This window comes from Thyridium curvatum (genome assembly GCF_004353045.1).
Source record: "Thyridium curvatum strain D216 chromosome Unknown NODE_36_length_377547_cov_81.061009, whole genome shotgun sequence".
NCBI lineage: Eukaryota > Fungi > Ascomycota > Sordariomycetes > Thyridiales > Thyridiaceae > Thyridium > Thyridium curvatum.
Window position 1 is genome coordinate 329,176 of NW_022156791.1, and position 16,735 is coordinate 345,910.

General features: G+C 55.6%; 3 protein-coding genes across 3 annotated transcripts; 1 reads left to right on the top strand and 2 right to left on the bottom strand.

Annotated features, from left to right (window-relative positions):
• Positions 1-110: 110 nt before the first annotated feature.
• Positions 111-3,096, bottom strand: E0L32_006443 (uncharacterized protein; the record flags this gene model as incomplete). Its single annotated transcript, XM_031141076.1, has 9 exons — positions 111-1,475; positions 1,529-1,638; positions 1,692-2,022; positions 2,078-2,194; positions 2,257-2,510; positions 2,582-2,713; positions 2,792-2,811; positions 2,982-3,029; positions 3,080-3,096. The coding sequence occupies 9 exons, from the start codon at positions 3,094-3,096 to the stop codon at positions 111-113; spliced, it is 2,394 nt and encodes a 797-aa protein (XP_030994954.1).
• Positions 3,097-11,589: 8,493 nt separating this feature from the next.
• On the top strand, positions 11,590-12,618 carry E0L32_006444 (uncharacterized protein; the record flags this gene model as incomplete). The annotated part of the gene is made up of 1 exon (XM_031141077.1): positions 11,590-12,618. One exon carries the CDS (start codon positions 11,590-11,592, stop codon positions 12,616-12,618), a length of 1,029 nt encoding a protein of 342 aa, XP_030994955.1.
• Positions 12,619-15,011: 2,393 nt separating this feature from the next.
• On the bottom strand, positions 15,012-16,499 carry E0L32_006445 (uncharacterized protein; the record flags this gene model as incomplete). Its single annotated transcript, XM_031141078.1, has 1 exon — positions 15,012-16,499. One exon carries the CDS (start codon positions 16,497-16,499, stop codon positions 15,012-15,014), a length of 1,488 nt encoding a protein of 495 aa, XP_030994956.1.
• Positions 16,500-16,735: the final 236 nt, after the last annotated feature.

Here is a 16,735-nt window from a genome sequence, read left to right on the forward strand (position 1 = left end):
TCACTTTTGTAGTCATGTGTCAGGAGTCATGTGTCAGGTAGATCTACATCTATCTCATGGAGTTCAAGAGGCTGGGTGAAGGCGACCTAGAATTACTACAGATGGTCAGTTTAGACAGTATCCAGCTCCATCATCCCACACTCCAAATCGTCGTCGTCCATGCCATAGTCATCGCCATCGACGGCCCTAGAGAGAGGAACGGCCGTGGGTCCCTCCTGAGCCTGCTGCAACTCGAGGATCCTCTCATGGTCCGCCTTCTCTTGGTGCTTCCTCAAATCTTCGGGGCTCCAGGTGCTGATGCCCTCTTGGTCCTTAGCACGAAAGGGCTGCGCCATGTCTCTCAGAAACTTCTTGGCGCTGCTGATGGCCATGTCAGTGCTGAGGTTGGTATCGGCATCTGAAAGGGCCTGGTTGATCCATTTTGGCAGCTGTGGACGCTTCTTTTGGAACCTTCGATCAGCCAGCACCATGATTCCATAGTCGTCCTTGCCGCGCAAGACTCGGCCCAGGCATTGTGCCGCATGTCGCATCGCGTCGAAGGATAAGAAGTCGTTTTCTCTAATTCGATACGTTTCTCGCAGAAACTCAAGGCGGGCCTTGAGGATACGCGATTCGGTGTACTGAAAAGGGACGCCAATAGAGAGCACTGTTCTGCCATACTGATGGTCGAAATCGATGCCCTCGGACACCTTGCCGCGGGCGACACAGAGAAGAACAGCACCCCGGCCGTTACAGCACGCCGTGCGGTATGTCTCGAGAGCCAGCGATGTTTCCTGGGCATCCGGGGTCTCGACGAGGATCAGTTTGTATTTCCAGACTTCGTCCAAAATGCCCATTCCCTGCCACATGCTGATAATCGACTCCATATAAAGATAGGAAGGAAAGAATACGACCATCCCATCAGGTGTGATCTTGGCAAACTCGGTCAGAAGGTTGCCGTAGTTGCGAACCACGCTCGGCTCGTTACGGACTTGGAAACTGGTGGAGATGGATGCTTGATCGCTGCCGCGGGTGACAATCATGGGCAAGAACGACTTTCTTGCAAGTGTCATGCTGTAGGATTCCTGTACTACGGTGGAGAAGCCAAGCATCTTTGGGTACATTTCCAGGGGAGAAATAGTGCCGGACGTGATGATGACAGAACTAAACCTGTCAAAGACAGGCTTGATAGCAATAGCAGCATCCAGGCATGTGAAGTGGAGGACAGGGTTGGGAACTTCGGCAGTGTCTGACTCGAATGGTTCCAGTATGAGCAGAAATCCTTTCTCGTACGTGGCAACCAAGGTCGCGAAGGTGGCGACTTCTTGCAGCGGCTGATAATCCTCGATATTCGTGAGCTCCAAGGTCCTCACTAGAGATGTCAAGCGCTCAGCGCAGAACCTCAAGGGCTTCTTCTCTATAAAGGTGTATTCCTTGAGATGGGCGAGGAACGAGGGCGGCGTCTCCGAGATGACTTGACGGACTTTCATTCGCGTCTAAAGATAGGTTAGGAGGATGCAAATAAACTGGGGTGCGAGAGGCAACAAACCTTTAGATACTCGATGAACCTCTTGAGGAACGCCACAAAGTGATCTGCTCTACGAATGTTGCCGGGCACCGCCTCGTTTAGGAGATCATCAGGAAGAACTGCACGCTTCCCTGTCAATTTTCCGGGGTTCGGGTGCTGGCAGCGGCAGAAGTCTTTTGCTTACCGGGGTTGGCCATGAACGCATCCTCCTGGCGAGTCTCGTCGGCTTCTCTTAGACCTTCAACTAGTTTCTGATATTCGTTCTCGAGCTGTTTCCGGTCCGTGTCCCTCATTTCACTAATCTTTCTCTCCAGATTCTGGGCACCTCTCGTCGCTTTTCTCAGCGAATCTTCGGTGATGTCAGTACTCAACGACTCAATGCACACATTGTCGATATTGTGGGCCTCGTCGAAGACGACGATGCAGTCCTTGGAGAGCTCCTTGGAGACTCGTTCCGCAATTTTGGGATCCAAGAGATAGTGGTACGAGTATATGATGACGTTGCAGAATTGCATCTGGGAGGATGGTCAGTGGGGCTACTGGGAAGGGGCAGTGTCCAGGTGGACCAACCATTCGCCTCGAAGTGAAGTAAGGGCATTGCTTGTGCTGCTCGCCATAACGGAGAAGGCCGTCGAGAGTCCAGACTCCGTTGGGTATCAGGTTGTGTGGCTCAAGTAAATCAAGGTTCTGAGTGCCGGTCATGGTCGTCAGTCTAGGCAACGGTGAAAGAATGGGGTGTAGCAGCGTACGTCATGGTAAATGCAGACGTCAACTTCTTCGCCTCGGTCCTTCTTCTCCTTGACAAAACCGGCTGTTAGGCTTCGGCACCTTGCATCAACCACAGCACCGCTCTTCTCTCGCTTGACCGATGGGTGGAGGCAGAGATTCTTGCGACTGGTCAAGCCGAGACCTCTGAACTCTTCCTCATGCCCGAGCCTCGATGCTCGAAACTTCATGAGGGCTTTGAGCTCAGCAAGGGCTTTCTCGATCTCTGACATGGTACCTGTGGTCACATTAGCACTCCATTTCAAGTCTCAACCTGGGCGAGCGAAGCTCGCGAGTGAAGCTACGTACGCGAGCAGTAAATGAGTTTCCTATGTTCCGGGTAGTATTGCTGGTAGGCGACGATCAGGGACAGCAAAGACACTGTCTTTCCCGTGCCCGAGGGCATCTCCAGGACACAGTGGCCGCCGGCATCAAGAGTCTCTGCTTATTGGTCAGAATTTGCTCGGCGAGGATGAGGGTGCGCAGTCTAGGCGATTGGATAAAGCTAGCTTGGCTTACTCTTGAGATCGCGCATGTACCTGTGATCGAACGAAGTGAGCATTGCGTGTCCCAAGCCCGGGAGCGACTGGACTGGATGTCCTTGTCAATACAGGGTCCAGAGTAAGACTCACTCATATTGCTCTACATGTTGATGCGTCAGTGACAGCGCGGCGAGGATCAGCCTCTAAGAAACGCTTCAGGATCTTACCTGGGTATATCCTTGGGTAAGGAAAGAGGACTGGCAAGTCCCTGGGTCCTAATTAGCACACGGCACAGTCGCTTTCAAGCTCCGACCTCATCGCTTACTCGATGTTGAACTCCATGGCGTCGCCTTCGGACCCTGACGGGTGCGAGAGAGGACTAGACCGGGTGTCGAGGTGGGCTCGAGAACGGCATCACGAGTTGGACGCCGAGATGCTCGAGTACCAGCAAGAGCTGGCTGGCGCAACCGCCCGGGCCGTGTATACGGTTGATAGTCTTGTGCAGCAATGGAAAGGTACGACCGTTCCGACTATGTCCTCTACTTCCTTCGCGCGGAGAATACAAGATTGCAAGACGACCAGCGAGCGTGGACTTGAGCTGTTGTTGCCTGGCGGAGCACGACTGGTGATTATGTCATCTTTTCTTCCAACTGTCATTGACAACAGTTAGGAAAGTCACATGACGGGCTGATTAGATAAGGCCCGTTTCCTCCTCTCCCCCACATCAATTGAAGTCCAGGTCAAGACGTCGCTCTGGTTCGTTCCCGATGTGTCTTGACCGGCGGCATTGATGGCATCACAGAACTTGCAGACCCGTCAAACTTGGCTGCAGCTTCCCGCCTTGCGCCGCTCTCGTGCATTTACACTTGCCAGAAAGTAGGCATTGAACCCGTGCCGCCAACCATGCTCTCGGAGCTTGGAGGCCGGCCGCACCGCTGCCGCGCGCCGTTTGCAGCGCTCGGCAGGACATGGCCGGGTTTGCAGGTGCCGATGCCTGGCTGCCTACCTGCCTACCTGCTACCCGCATGGGTCAAACTGGTAGTCAGTCCTTGTATCGGCCGAGCGTTGTGTAGGCTAGCGCAGCCCTGGAGAATTCCCCTCCGCGTGAAACGGCCTTTCGCTGGCGTGACCGGGTCGTGTCGATACCGGGGTATGGTGGCAGTGCCATGTGGTGGCGGGCAGGCGATAGCAGGTTCGATCCGGATCCTGATTCCATCTCCATTTGTCCGTTTGTAGAACACCACCCGTCCCGATGCACCAGGGCCCAGAGGCAGGAGATGGTAGACCGCTTCGTGTCTATCTCAAGAGTGTAGTCAAGTTTCTTTCGGGCACTGAGCTGAGTGGTGCATTTCCCCGATGGCCATTGGCTGCTCCGTATTAGAGGTCCCAAGGGAATCTATGAATTGTGCACAGCGATTCTACTTGTACGAAGGATCAGGGCATTGGGCTACTGCCGGTGGTGCCAATCATGTAGCCGCGCTAGCAAGCGAGCAGTCTTCGGCTCCTGAGATAATAACTACCTATACTTGTAACATTGAACTACAAGTACAAGATTGTGTCGAAGGATCCACGGACCTTTTGCCAGGCCGCTCGTTCTCTACACCCACCCGTTGATTCGCCCGCCCGGTTGGCGGTTGGGGTAGCACACGGGTGACGACAGGCATCTGAATCCTTCCCCGACCGACCACTCCCCTCTTTTACGTTGAATGGCAGTCCGCCTTGCCATCGAATGTGATGGTGTCAAGGGATCCGGCCAATGAGAAGGACGACCCTGCAAATTAGAGATTGATTGCACCGGTAAGAAATATGCACTTGCAAAATGCATTCCCCAAAGGTCATCTCGAGCGGGGGCTGGAGCTGTGGGCGAGAGGGTGGAAGGGTCGTCGGTGCCGCGAGATGGGTACACGTGCGAGACGGAGTGTCCTCCTGGCATTTCGGCACCGATCGGGCAGAGAAAACGCAAAAGCACATTGATTGTCTGGATCTGTGCGGGCGTGTGTGTGCAGCGACGCCTTGCTTACGGAGTAACTACTTGCAACGCGCCTCTCTTACTCTGACTTTTGCCCATGCTGCTTGTTTAACGCGCGGCAGTGCAAGCCGATCTCGGCTACCGTCTTCTTTTCTATTCTGTGTCACCCCAGACGATCAGACAACATGCATCTGACTCGCTGCCGAGTTCCAAATTGCTCACCACTCCAACGGTGTGGCTGTGGCCTGTTGAAACATGGCATTGTCTGGTCCTTTTGGGGGCTGTTGGGGGCTACCCGTGATTCCGTGAATAGGGTGGCCTGGTCTCCCCTGGAGCTTGTGCATGGCCATACTGCAAAGTGTGGATGGGTAATGTACCTACCTACCTTAGGTAGGTAGTTAGGTATAGGCCCTGAACTGCGTTCCGTCGCTGGACAACTTGACAGCCCAAGCCGAGCCACTGCGCACGCATTGGAGACAGGCAACAAGGACAACCGTGGGTGTTCGGGGCGGCTATCCCAGGCCCAGGCCCAGGCTGTTCGTCTGGGAGGCGATGGCGATCTTTTGGGAGAGGCGCATGCTGAGCATCCCTGTCATGGACACGGATCCCCGGGCCACTGTCTTGGAGTGCTCAAAGGACAGCATCATCAAGCCTGGCAAAGGTGGCGGCAGTGCCTGCATGCACACGGCGCCTGATTTCGAGCCCAGTGGACCAGGGCAGATGGAGCCAGCCATTGTTAGGTAGGAAGGTACTATGCAGGTAGGTCCGTAGGCAATTGGCAGGTTTACTGGAGGCACGGATAGGGAAACAGAATGTTCGGGAATAGACTGCCTGTCTCGATCTACAACGGGACGACCCACTGCAACGGTTGACTACAACATGTAAGGTTACCTACTTGTACAGAGCCTATTGTACAGGACCCAGGTACACACCGAGACGACGCATAGATAAGCGCAACCACTAAGGTAGTTATCTGGGCTGCTTGGGCAACTCACCCAAGTAGGTACCGATATTCCGAGGCATGGAGTGGACAGGTAGAAAGAGTCGGGTCGGAAAAGCCGACGAACCTCGACCAAGGGCCGGTTCACATCCGAGTCTTGTACAAGTAAAATGAAAGGAAAATCCCAAGGCACAGCAAGCTGCTGCTCCAGGCCGCCCTACCTAGTTGCCCTGTATCGCTCCCAGAGCGACGGGCGACAAAGATGAGTGTTGGTACGAACTTCGTACTTGCCCACCTCTGAGCCCTATGAACGCCGGAGGGGTAGGGGTAAAAGGGGGGTGCACGAAACACAAATGAGCTCTCCTTGTACTTGTAAGTGTTTGTAGCTACAGTACATAGGCAGCTGAATGAGTGGCATGATCCTGAAGAAAGGCTCTTGCATCCTGGCCCTTGTTCACCAAGAGAAGTTGGGCTCGAAACGAGGGCACGACCCAGCAAGGCATGGCATCATCGACGAGGTCCTGACATCCCAGCGGTGGGCATTTGAGACTTGGAGTCTGTTGGCATCTTCCAGAGTGTGTGAATCGCACCCACAGTAGCGGGATAAGGACCCGCTCGCCGGGGGCCCCTCAAAGTTGTGACGCCCACAAGAGTGCTGTCACGAGAAGAGTAAAATTAGAGGCGGTCGGCAATGATGTGCAGGACATGTGTGCTGATCTCTCGACCGAGGTTGGACCCCTACTTCGTTGCTCAGCTACTTCCGTCATGTAGGTAATGAATGTAGTTGGTAGTCGGAAGGAAGACAGAAAGCACAGGGCGGTGCGTCATCGCGAGAGAAGAGCGCATGCAGATTTGGTGGCAGGTAATGTACCTAGGTAGTCGAGTTAAGGTGGTGCCAGCAGAGCAGAGGTGAGAGAGCTGGTGGGTGGGTGGCAGGTACCCGTCGACCCGTGGATGTACACAGCCCGCCGCCCGCAGCGCAGCGCGTTTAATGGCGTGTATTTTGTGCGGGATGGAACGGGCGATCTCGTGCGGGATAGGGCGGGCAGGGCGGGGGGCCTTGACTGTTCGGCCCACTCAATGTGTTGGGTTTCCGGCCGGATTTCGGGTTTCCGCCATGCCATGTGCTTGGCCTTTCTTGGAGTGCTTGGCTTGTGTGAACGCCATCTACGAAGGGAAGGCCCCGAGCCTCCGAGATAAGGTGCTACCTTCGTACGTGCATCTATGTCCTTGATGGACAGAGCCGGAAGGGGTGGGCATTGAAGAATCTACCCCTTGCTAGTTGCTCGAGACGGCGCACATCGTGGACCGGATCAGCGAGAGTAAGGAGAGTGGGAAGAGTGAGAGAATCGACAGGAACGTGCCCGGTCAGTTGGTGTATTCCGGGTACTCGAGTTGAGCACAGAGCCGTCAGGCAATCGAATTCTCGAGGATGGAAGAGGAATAAGGGACGAGGCAAGTCGGTCAGGATCTTGACCTGCTTTACGTACTTGATTCCCGGCTTGGAGAGGCTAATGTACCTACCATCACCGACTCATTTGCACGTTTTACCCTGCTCTACTTAGCGGCCTACTCTGCATTGGGTGCTTTACTTGACAGAGAAATAGCACCTTTCCTCATTCTCCAGAGGGGGGTTTGTAACTAGCATGGACAAGCCACCCTTTCCTCTTTCTGCATGTTTACGAAGAGCCAAGACACCTAGTGCTAGCCGTTGAGAGATCAAATCCGACCAGATGACGGCCCACCACTAAGTTACAAGTAGATCTGGATGGCGATCCCTACAAATAGGCTCGAAGCCGCAGAGAAGACACACGAGAAGAAGAGGAAAGAGAGAGAGGGACGGAGAGAAACAGAGAGGGGGGATAGACGAGAGGCAACTAGTTACGACTACGCTGCGCGCATCGGCTTGGTCGAGGTAAATACATCACAACTCCAGGGACGCTGACCCCTGTCCTGTCTGTCACCGATATTGCAGAGTCGTCGGGAAATACAATACTACAAGTACAAGCAAGCAAGCAAGGTAGGCTAGTCGGTTAAAGCACATGCAAACATGCCCTCTATCTTGTACGCAGGCATTAGCTTGGAAGGCCCCACGGCGAGCTGCCAGGTCCCCAGCTAGCGATTGCCAGAGGGAAGCCTCGGGCTCGACTGATCGATCTTCGCTGCAGGGGGGCTAATTATGTCCTCGAGGGTGGAGTCACTGGAGTGGGAGGTTGGGGCTTGGTGGATCATGATGGTGTTTTCCACGAGCTCCAGCGCCATGTACGAATGCTGTATGCAAGTGGCCATGGTCGCCTTGGTCGCCAACCGTTGATCAGTCGGTCTGGCTGGGTATCGCCATCGAGGAACCTGCGACGATCAGGGATAAATTTAGCATGCCTTTGACTGAGGAGCATTGTTTGAATTCACATGCCCAAGGTAACTACTCTACGCGAATCGAATACCCAATGTTTCTCACCCAAGATAGAAGCACCGTCTCAAGCAAGCTCGGCAAGGCAGTCCGCTAGTCCAGGTTTCACCGAACAGGTTCGAATGATCGACACCGCCTATTCCCGTGCCCGAGAGAGCTCTCTTGGTGATCTATGGATAGAAGCAGAAGCAGAAGCAGAAGCAGAAGCAGAAGCAGAAGCAGAAGCAGAAGCAGAAGCAGAAGCAGAAGCAGAAGCACGCCCGAAAAGGACCGAAGCAGATAGTTGGACCGATGGACCAGGTCGAGGCCCGGGACCACAAACCGCTCATTACGGGTTGTTCCTTAGATCTCTGGCTGCATGAAACCCATCTCCGGATCTCGGTACTGCTTGTGCGGCGTGCTCGTGCTGTAGCTAGATCCAGTTCGGCCGAGTCGTGTATGAGGGCCCGAGGGGGGTTGGGAACCCTTGGGAACCTGGGAGCCGACAAACTTGATACCAAGCAGATCTTCCAGCTTGCCCGCTGTTCCCTAGTGGGCTCCGCAGAAAGGCTATCGGTGGCCATATCCCGAGGACAAGGTTGGCCGCGATCCTTGACCCACAACAAAAGGGCTACAAGGCATGCGTCGGTCAGCACGAGATCGAGATATGACGCCTCCCCCTATGTTCCTTCCCTGCACGGTCCGCGGGCATCGTCGGCATTGGCCATTTGTGGCCTCGACTACCAGCAGTTGAAGAGATCCGCGCAAGCTCCCGCTGGGGAACGAATGTGTTGGTTGATAGGCGCGCGACGGCTCGGTGCTGAGTTGCGGGTAGGGGTACAGTAGCATACCCGGGCATGCGCGCGCGGTGTACAAGTAGGCAGTGACCTAGTTGTACGTCGACTATGTATGTGCACCCCTGCACCCTGCCAAAACGGGGCCATCATGCAAACAGACCTTTTGGTTCAGGATAGGGCTGCAAAGGGTACAAGTCCGGATTCCAGACGTGGGCGAGGTTCAAGGTTGGATCCATGGCCAGCTCGACTTGGGCGCGTTTCAAGCAGTCGGTGCTTGCTTCCCATCGAGGCGCCGCTCGGGAATACACCCGACCAAGACGACCAAGACGAGTGACTGACGAATTGATAATATCACCCACTCAGCCAAAGATGACGTCGTCGAGGGGACCGCGATGGTACACAGGTCTCGGTGGTGTTGCAGGATCAATCGACGTCGGGTCGGTATCCACCACCTCTTTAGCCCAGTAGCTTAAAATTGGCAGTTGTTGTTTCATCCATGGGTGCTTAGCCGGGCTGCTAGACGCAACTAGGTAGCTCCGAAGCTGCTAACCTGCCCTACAGGGGGGCAAAAGAGAACAGACTCCCAGGGCTGGGATGGATCGGGTGGGTGCCCCTAGGCTAGGACTGGCATGCCTACGTACAGGCGCCAATAGGGAAGCGGCAAATACGGAGACGGGGAATGGAGGGGAGGGAGGAAGAGGAGGAGGAGACATCTAGACAGACGCGTGAAGATCCATCCGTTGGGGTCCATCCATGGATTTTTCCCATTTATTTTCTGCACAGATACCCACAAGGTTTGCCTGTCCCCCTGTTTCTGGGCGACCTACCTACCTTGCCTACCTTGCCTACGAAGTACCTAGCCTCTACGGAGTCACTACCTACCTCCAAGCCAAGCGAGCCAAAAAAGCGACGCCGAACCAAAGCTGCTCGGGTCCTTATCCCAAGTATCCATGCCAGGGATCCCAGCTTTCCCCGTTTTCTCTCTCGCGCTTCTCGCTTCTCGCTTCCTTCCCAACATCCAAAAGTCCCCTGGGAGCGCGCCGGCGCGCGGCCGAAGCGGGTAATTCTCATCCAGGTAGGTACCATGCCTACATCATGCCTAGCGGGCCTACGTGCCTAGTGATATGTACGGAGTGCGAGAAGATACCTTACCTACCTAACTACATGGCCTGTTTTGTAGTGTAGGTCCTGGACCTGGTATCGCTCTCCCCCCGTCATCCTCTTTCCTCTCCTCCTCTGTCTACTTGCAAGTACAAGTGTTATTATGGCTTACACGCTTTGTTCGAGGTGATATGACACCCGTCGTCAACGGGCCCCTCTGCTCTCATCTACCTCCTTGACCGTAGGTAACTGCGGTGCATCTCCAGTTTCGTCTAGACCACAGTTGTTCAGATTCTCTCTCTCTCTCTCTCTCTCTCTCTGTCTCTCTCTCTATGTATATATATATATATATATACGCAGAGAGCAGATGTCAGTCCAAGGCAGAGCCAGGGTGCTATGGCTTGGATTGACTGACCCCCTTGGCATCATCTGAGGAGACCAGTTAGTCACCTCGAGTCCTGCCCCAAGGCAACCTTGCTCTTCTCTTCAACAACGCTGTGTGGTTTATGCTAGTGCCGCTCCATCCACCATGTTGGCTCTCATGCCACCCCCGTGTGTTGCAAGCGACCGACCCAGCCACCACGCCCAATTTGGCCTGTCAACGTCTATTCGTGCTTCCGTCATGCTCAGCCGTTGTGCCAGCGGCCAGCGGCCAGGGGCCATCCCCGTTGATCCTCCACCCCGGGACCCCCCCCCCCCCCCCCTGCACCACTCAGTCTTCCCGCCGCTTCGGAGGGTGGGTGTGGTGTCGTTGGCTCGCCATACCTACCGTGTACATACCTCCATACAAGACACTCTCCTACCTAGGTACCCAGTTCCACCCTAGTCCACTCTGTGGTGCTTTATTTTTACTCCGAGACTGGGATCCTATCCTCCTCCTTCGTTCGTCGTCCTCCTCGTCTGTTGTCCCGCAGGTATTCTTGTTCTTGTTCTAATGTCTATTTGGGGAAGCTCCTAGTTGGAACCCTCACACGATTCCCTCATCATCATCACTCTGATCTCGGGCCATGACCAGGGGTGACATACCTTTTTTCCAACTAATTCGGCAACTCTACATCATATCACTCTCTCGTCTGTGGGGTCTGCCGCTCGAGTCTTGCCCTCGCGTGAAGCTCCCGGGATTCTGCCTCACTATATGTAAATAGGGCACGACTTACGGCAGCCGTGCCCTTCTCACACCCACTTCTATCCATACAACCCAGCGTCTGCGCTTCTTCTGTCGCTTATCCCGCTGCGCCGTTGCGGCAGGTCTTGGCACTATCTTTCTCTACCGCGAGCTAGTCGTCGCTTTGACTTATATCTCCCCAGAGCTCCGCCATCAGCAGTCTGTCCTGCTCTCGTCGTGCCTTCAACGCCCGTTACGTTGCCTGCGCGACCAAGTTTCTTCGCTTCTCCTCGCTTCCGGCCACAGTTCCCAACCACAACTTCCACATCTCCCCCCCGCCCCCTTCGCAAGCCCGGTCTGTTTGTGAATTCTGGGCCGTCGTCCCCTGTGGCTGACTGCCTCCCGACAGCCCCTCGGGCTGCTCCCCCCTCGGCGACTGTATTATCTGACTCGCCTCACCACTGGAGGTGGCCGGGCTCTTCTACGGCAACAGTGTTGCGGCCAGAACAGCGCACTGCGAGTTTTCAGTCCGTCATGGACCTTACACCTCCTTTGACCAGATCGCCCGCCTCCCCTCCAAACTCCTACTGTCCTTCCGAGGGATCGTCCCTGGACTACCCTTCTCCTGGCCTCACCACGCAACATTACAGGCTTTCATCGCTGTACAGTCGGGACCTGTCCTGCGGCATGGCACCGCCCATGGACTCGGAGCATGCACTACCTCCACTGGATGCCCTGGGTCAGGCCGAATGGAGTCAGTCTGCGCTCTTGCAGCCCGCGTCAACATCGACCGCGATACCTAGCATGGTTTCGGCGGAATACGACGCCTTTGGAGGTTATCAGCAGCACCTACCTCATCACTACGGTGCCGATGTCTATGTAGCACACGCGGCACAGGAGCCTGCCCTGTCCGCGACGCCCCCCAACAGACACTCGCTTTCAAGATCTCCCATACCCCCCATCTCGAGGCCGCAATTCGCACCCGACATTCCGTCCTCCGGCCTGGGTGCGCCTCGGGTGAAACTGGAGCAGCATCCCGACTACTCACTCACTGACATGTCCCAGTATGCCGCGCCTCGAGCACTGCCCAGCCATTACAACACAGACCCTGACGCCTACATCTCGGCCTCAGGGGGGTATATTGCAGAGAACCAGATGTCCGCGTGGGGGAAGCCAGAGTATATTCCTGTCGACGCGGATCCCTACTACGGCGGAGCGTCCGGCCATCCGGACGCCGCGATGCAGGATCGCTCCGCCAAGGGAGGTGCCCGCCCTCGGCGGACGCCGCGACGGCTGACCACCAAAGAGGAGGCCAACTTCCAGTGCGAGGTCAAGGGCTGCGGGAAACTGTTCAGTAGAAGCTACAACTTCAAGGCCCACATGGAGACTCACGACGAGAAGCGCGAGTATCCTTTCCCTTGCCAAGTGCACGGGTGCAGCAAGAAGTTTGTGCGCAAGACCGACTTGCAAAGGCACCATCAGAGCGTGCATATGAAGGAGCGAAACCACAAGTGCGACTACTGCGGGCGCCTGTTCGCTCGCAAGGACACTCTGAGGAGGTAAGGACGCTTGACACCAGCAGGCTAGCGGTGGGACAAGGCCATCATCTCTAACATCATCTCCCCAGGCACATGGACGACGGCTGCTCCAAGCGATTTGACATTGGAACTCTTGATCTGCGCACGGAAAGCTACGAAGGCCCGGGCTCCATGGGGCGTACTACACCCAGTGTGGTGGGGCATCATCCCGCGTCGTCGAGGCCGCTCCCTTCTCTCTCGTCGTCGGCATCTCTGGCACCGACCGAAATGTTAACGGCAATGCCATCACCCATGGTTCGAATGCGCCATGACCACCAGCCTCTGGAGAGCCAACCGTGGGATCGAAGGCTGGGCTGACAGCGAGACGTATCCCGGAACAAGGGGGGGTAGGCGTGCACGCATTTGATTGACGCCCAAGCGTGGGCAGCCCAGGCTGACACTGAGCTCGAATATTCTGATCAGCTCATTCGCGCATGGGCTGTCACCGGGTCTCAAAGAGCTGCGGGGTGTGTTGATGCGACCAAAGCTTGCAAAAGCGCCTCCGCAGTCCACTATCCCGTCCTACATGAGCAGATGCCAACGAGCCCGTCGTCCAACTCAGAAGTACAATCGCAACGCTAGAGTGCCGCTCCATGCAACAAGCACCTCGGCTGCACTGCGACCATCAAGGGCATTTGAAGATGCTAGCTTCGAGGAGGAAAAGGCATGTGCCTAGCCGGGTGCTGGTGACATGATACCTATGACGATGGATTGATAGGATCCATGAATAGACCGCTGGGTCCGGAAAATGAAGAGCGCTGCTCATGACTACAGCTTCCGAGAATACGAGTACTGCTTATGCGAGCTCATGCCGTTGTATTCTTTGACCCCCTTCCTAGCCCTCTCTCCTTTTCGGGACGGACGTACAGGTACACACAAGGACCCTGCCCCCCCCCCCCAATGTGCAGCCCTCCTACTGTCGTGCCAGAAGACGTGTCCATGATGTAGAGGCCTGTAGGCAACAGCGCAGGCGGCTTTGTTTCCGAGAAACCCTTTTAAGTGGCGAGTTTGTTCGGCTGTGGTAGGCACTTACAGCATAGACGATGGCACACAGGACATGCACTGGATCCCTCTCTCGCCTCATGTGCATCCTGTCCCCTGGGCGGGCAACTGGAGAGAGAGTCCGTGACTCGTCAAGCCGCACGTGCTCGTGTGCAACGAGCAGCCCCAGTGTTACACACTGCTAAGATTAGACGCCGAGCTCTCAAGGGTTTCTTGTCTTGGAGCAACCCCCCTTCCCCTCTGACGTACATATACGACGTTAATCGAATGATCCTATACCTACATGTCTGCCATGCTGCCTAGGATCGCCGGTAGTGTGTATTCATCATTGGTGGCTGAAAGAGGACATTTGTCCGATGTTGTTGCCGTGGACCGGGCCAAGTTAAGTACACCGCCATAAGCAGAGCCAACAAAGAAAGTCACGGCGGCGAACTAGCGGGAACCGGGGGGTCAGAGAGCCATATTGGTTCGCGCGCGTATGCCTCGCCTCGTCAGACGTGCTTCTCCCATATGGGCTGCATGCGTGATGGAGGGGCGGGGGGTCGACGGTAAGAGTGCGAGACGACAAGGCAATTGAAGCGCTGGATAGCGAAAACGCCCAGGCATGCATAACTACGATTTGTCTGTCCCAGATGGGCCTTACTCCGTACATGCCTCGTGCAACACAGCCATAAGCGCATAATACACAATGGATTGTCTTTGCCAACTCTCTTTACGTAGAAGGCGAGTACTCACGTCAAGTCAAGAAGTGTACGCCAAGAGGTGCTTCTCTACCTAAGTTTGCTACCTACTTTATGTATGCAAGGACCTAGCCAGATCGTCTTCGGCTACAGCGCGCGCGTGCACTCATGCTGGTAGTAGTAGGTAGCGGAATGGTAAGCGCATGTGTGAGACATGCCCTCGTTCAGGTAGAGGTGAAAAGAAGACACGGAGTGAATAGAGGGGAGGGCGGGGCTGTGCACGACCCTAGGAGGCGACTCGCACACGGCTTCCACCTTCCCAGCGAGATGTAGACCTGTCCTTGAACCAAGCTCGCTCCTGTTTCTTGCGGAGTACTATCCCCATACGCTTCGTCGCCGAAGCCCCTGGTTGCACAATCAGCTGTTGCGGAAAACACTGATTGGAGGCAATATTCGCCGGCTTGTAATATATTAGCGCCTTTTGCCATTACTCACTCCAAGTAGGCTAGAGATAGAGTCTAGCTTTCTAACGCAACGTCAAAGGACTCGGCAAGACTCATAGGTGAGTTCTGAGCTAGTACAGTGTTCGGGCCCTATGGGCCAGGCTTGGGAGAGGCCGACCCCCAGAGCACTGATGAAACAGGCCGCCGGCCGGTCTCTCAAGCCTGTCGCTTGTCATCCATCTCTTCCATGGCGCTCAAGGCATGCTCTTCGCCTGGGCCCAAAAGTTGTCCATCCTCACCCGTGCGAGCACCTCGCGCGCCTCTGCGTCTGTCTCGCAGACCCGGCTACCCCACTTCCGGAAAGCTCTGTTCTTTACCTCGCCTTCGAAAACCAGCTTGCATTCGTTTCGAGATAGATCCCGAAGCCCACCCGCCTCGTCTTCCGCCATGAGCCACTGCCGCAGTGACTCCCGTTTGGTGCCAGAATCACGCGACGGTGCATTCTCAGTCCAGTCAATCCTGCCGAGCATGAGCTTTCTGTACTTTTCTATAGCCCACGAGCCGCCCTCCACAATCACCAGATTGAACTTGGGGTTGAGGATGGTGATGCCAGTCAAAGCCAACTGCTCAGCATTGACGCCAACCTTGTACCGATTCTTGCCGTTGGCGAGACTGCCAATCTTGAACACCATAATGTGTAGGCCCTTTGCAGCGTCTTTTTCTTGGTTTGCTGCCAGCTTTTCGTGTTTCTGCTCCTTGCTGAGTTTGCGGTCCTCGTTTGTCTGCAAGTGCTTCTGGTGCCTGTCGGCAATCTCCCGGTTGACGCGAAGCTCAACCGCGCTCGGATCTGCGACGAACTCCTCAGAATAGACACGCATCATGTTGTTCTTCTTGACCTTCGGCGGCGGCGCCGGGACCAGGCCCAGACGAATCTTGGCTTGTTCTTCTTTCAACTCTGCACCTCGTCGTTGCCGCCGCAGCTTGGCCTGCTCTTTGGAAGTGAGATACATCGGTTTAGCCGCCGGCGTGTTCTTGTCCTGCGGCGGCTCGAGGGCTACTGGGTGCTGGATGAACTCGGTGATGATGCTGTCCTCTGTGCCGATCTTGAGTCTGTTGACTGGATCATCGTCTCCGTAGCTGGATCCACCGACCAGTCCTTCGTCCCACCACTCGATGTCTGGGGGTTGTTCAACCACGAAGTTCTTCTCAACATCTAGGTCCTCGTCAATACCAGCCTTCCGCGTCTGTTCGGCGATCCGCTTCTTTAGCGCTTCCAACGCTGCCTGCTTCCGGAGCGCATTCGCCTGTTGGATGTATTTGCCCTTTTGATTGAAGTTCAGTTGCCTTGACTCTCTTTGTTTGCCAGAACCTCCCTGGTGTGCGGTACTGCTGTCGAGGTATGGGTTTCTTCGAACAGTGCTTGCGGCAGACGTAGGTGCACCATTCTGCAGTCCCTTGGAACTAGCTTTGAAAGGCTCGACACTATTGCGAAAGCTGCCGGCGCGTCCAGCTGGTGCTTTCGTGTCGCCTTGTTTCGTGGTAAGCCCTGGACCTTGGGCGAGATCGTCAAGGGCTGGGTGAAGACCGACGTTGAGTCCACCTTTCGCCTTGCTGCCACCTATGGCGGCCGCAACACGAGCCTTGAGTGCAGCCATGCGATCCGCAGCCGACTCTGGCTTTTGTACTCGAGAGGTCGCGTCATGGCGCGGACCCAGACTGCTGGGTGTTTGGCTTCGGTCCATGGTCCCAGTTGAGGCGCGGCTATCGTCGAATCACTCCCCTCTAGGCGTCTATAAAACGCACCTCACACCTTGCGAGGTCTTCTATATGAGCAACAGTAGTCAGGCAGGTTGATGTCGAACAGGCCGTATCCAAGCGAAGCCGAGGGCGAGAAAAGGTATCAGCTGGATGCAATCGTCCGTGTTCCTCTGCGGCTCCTTCCTGCCGACCTCCGAGAAAGAACTGAAGATGCACCCGG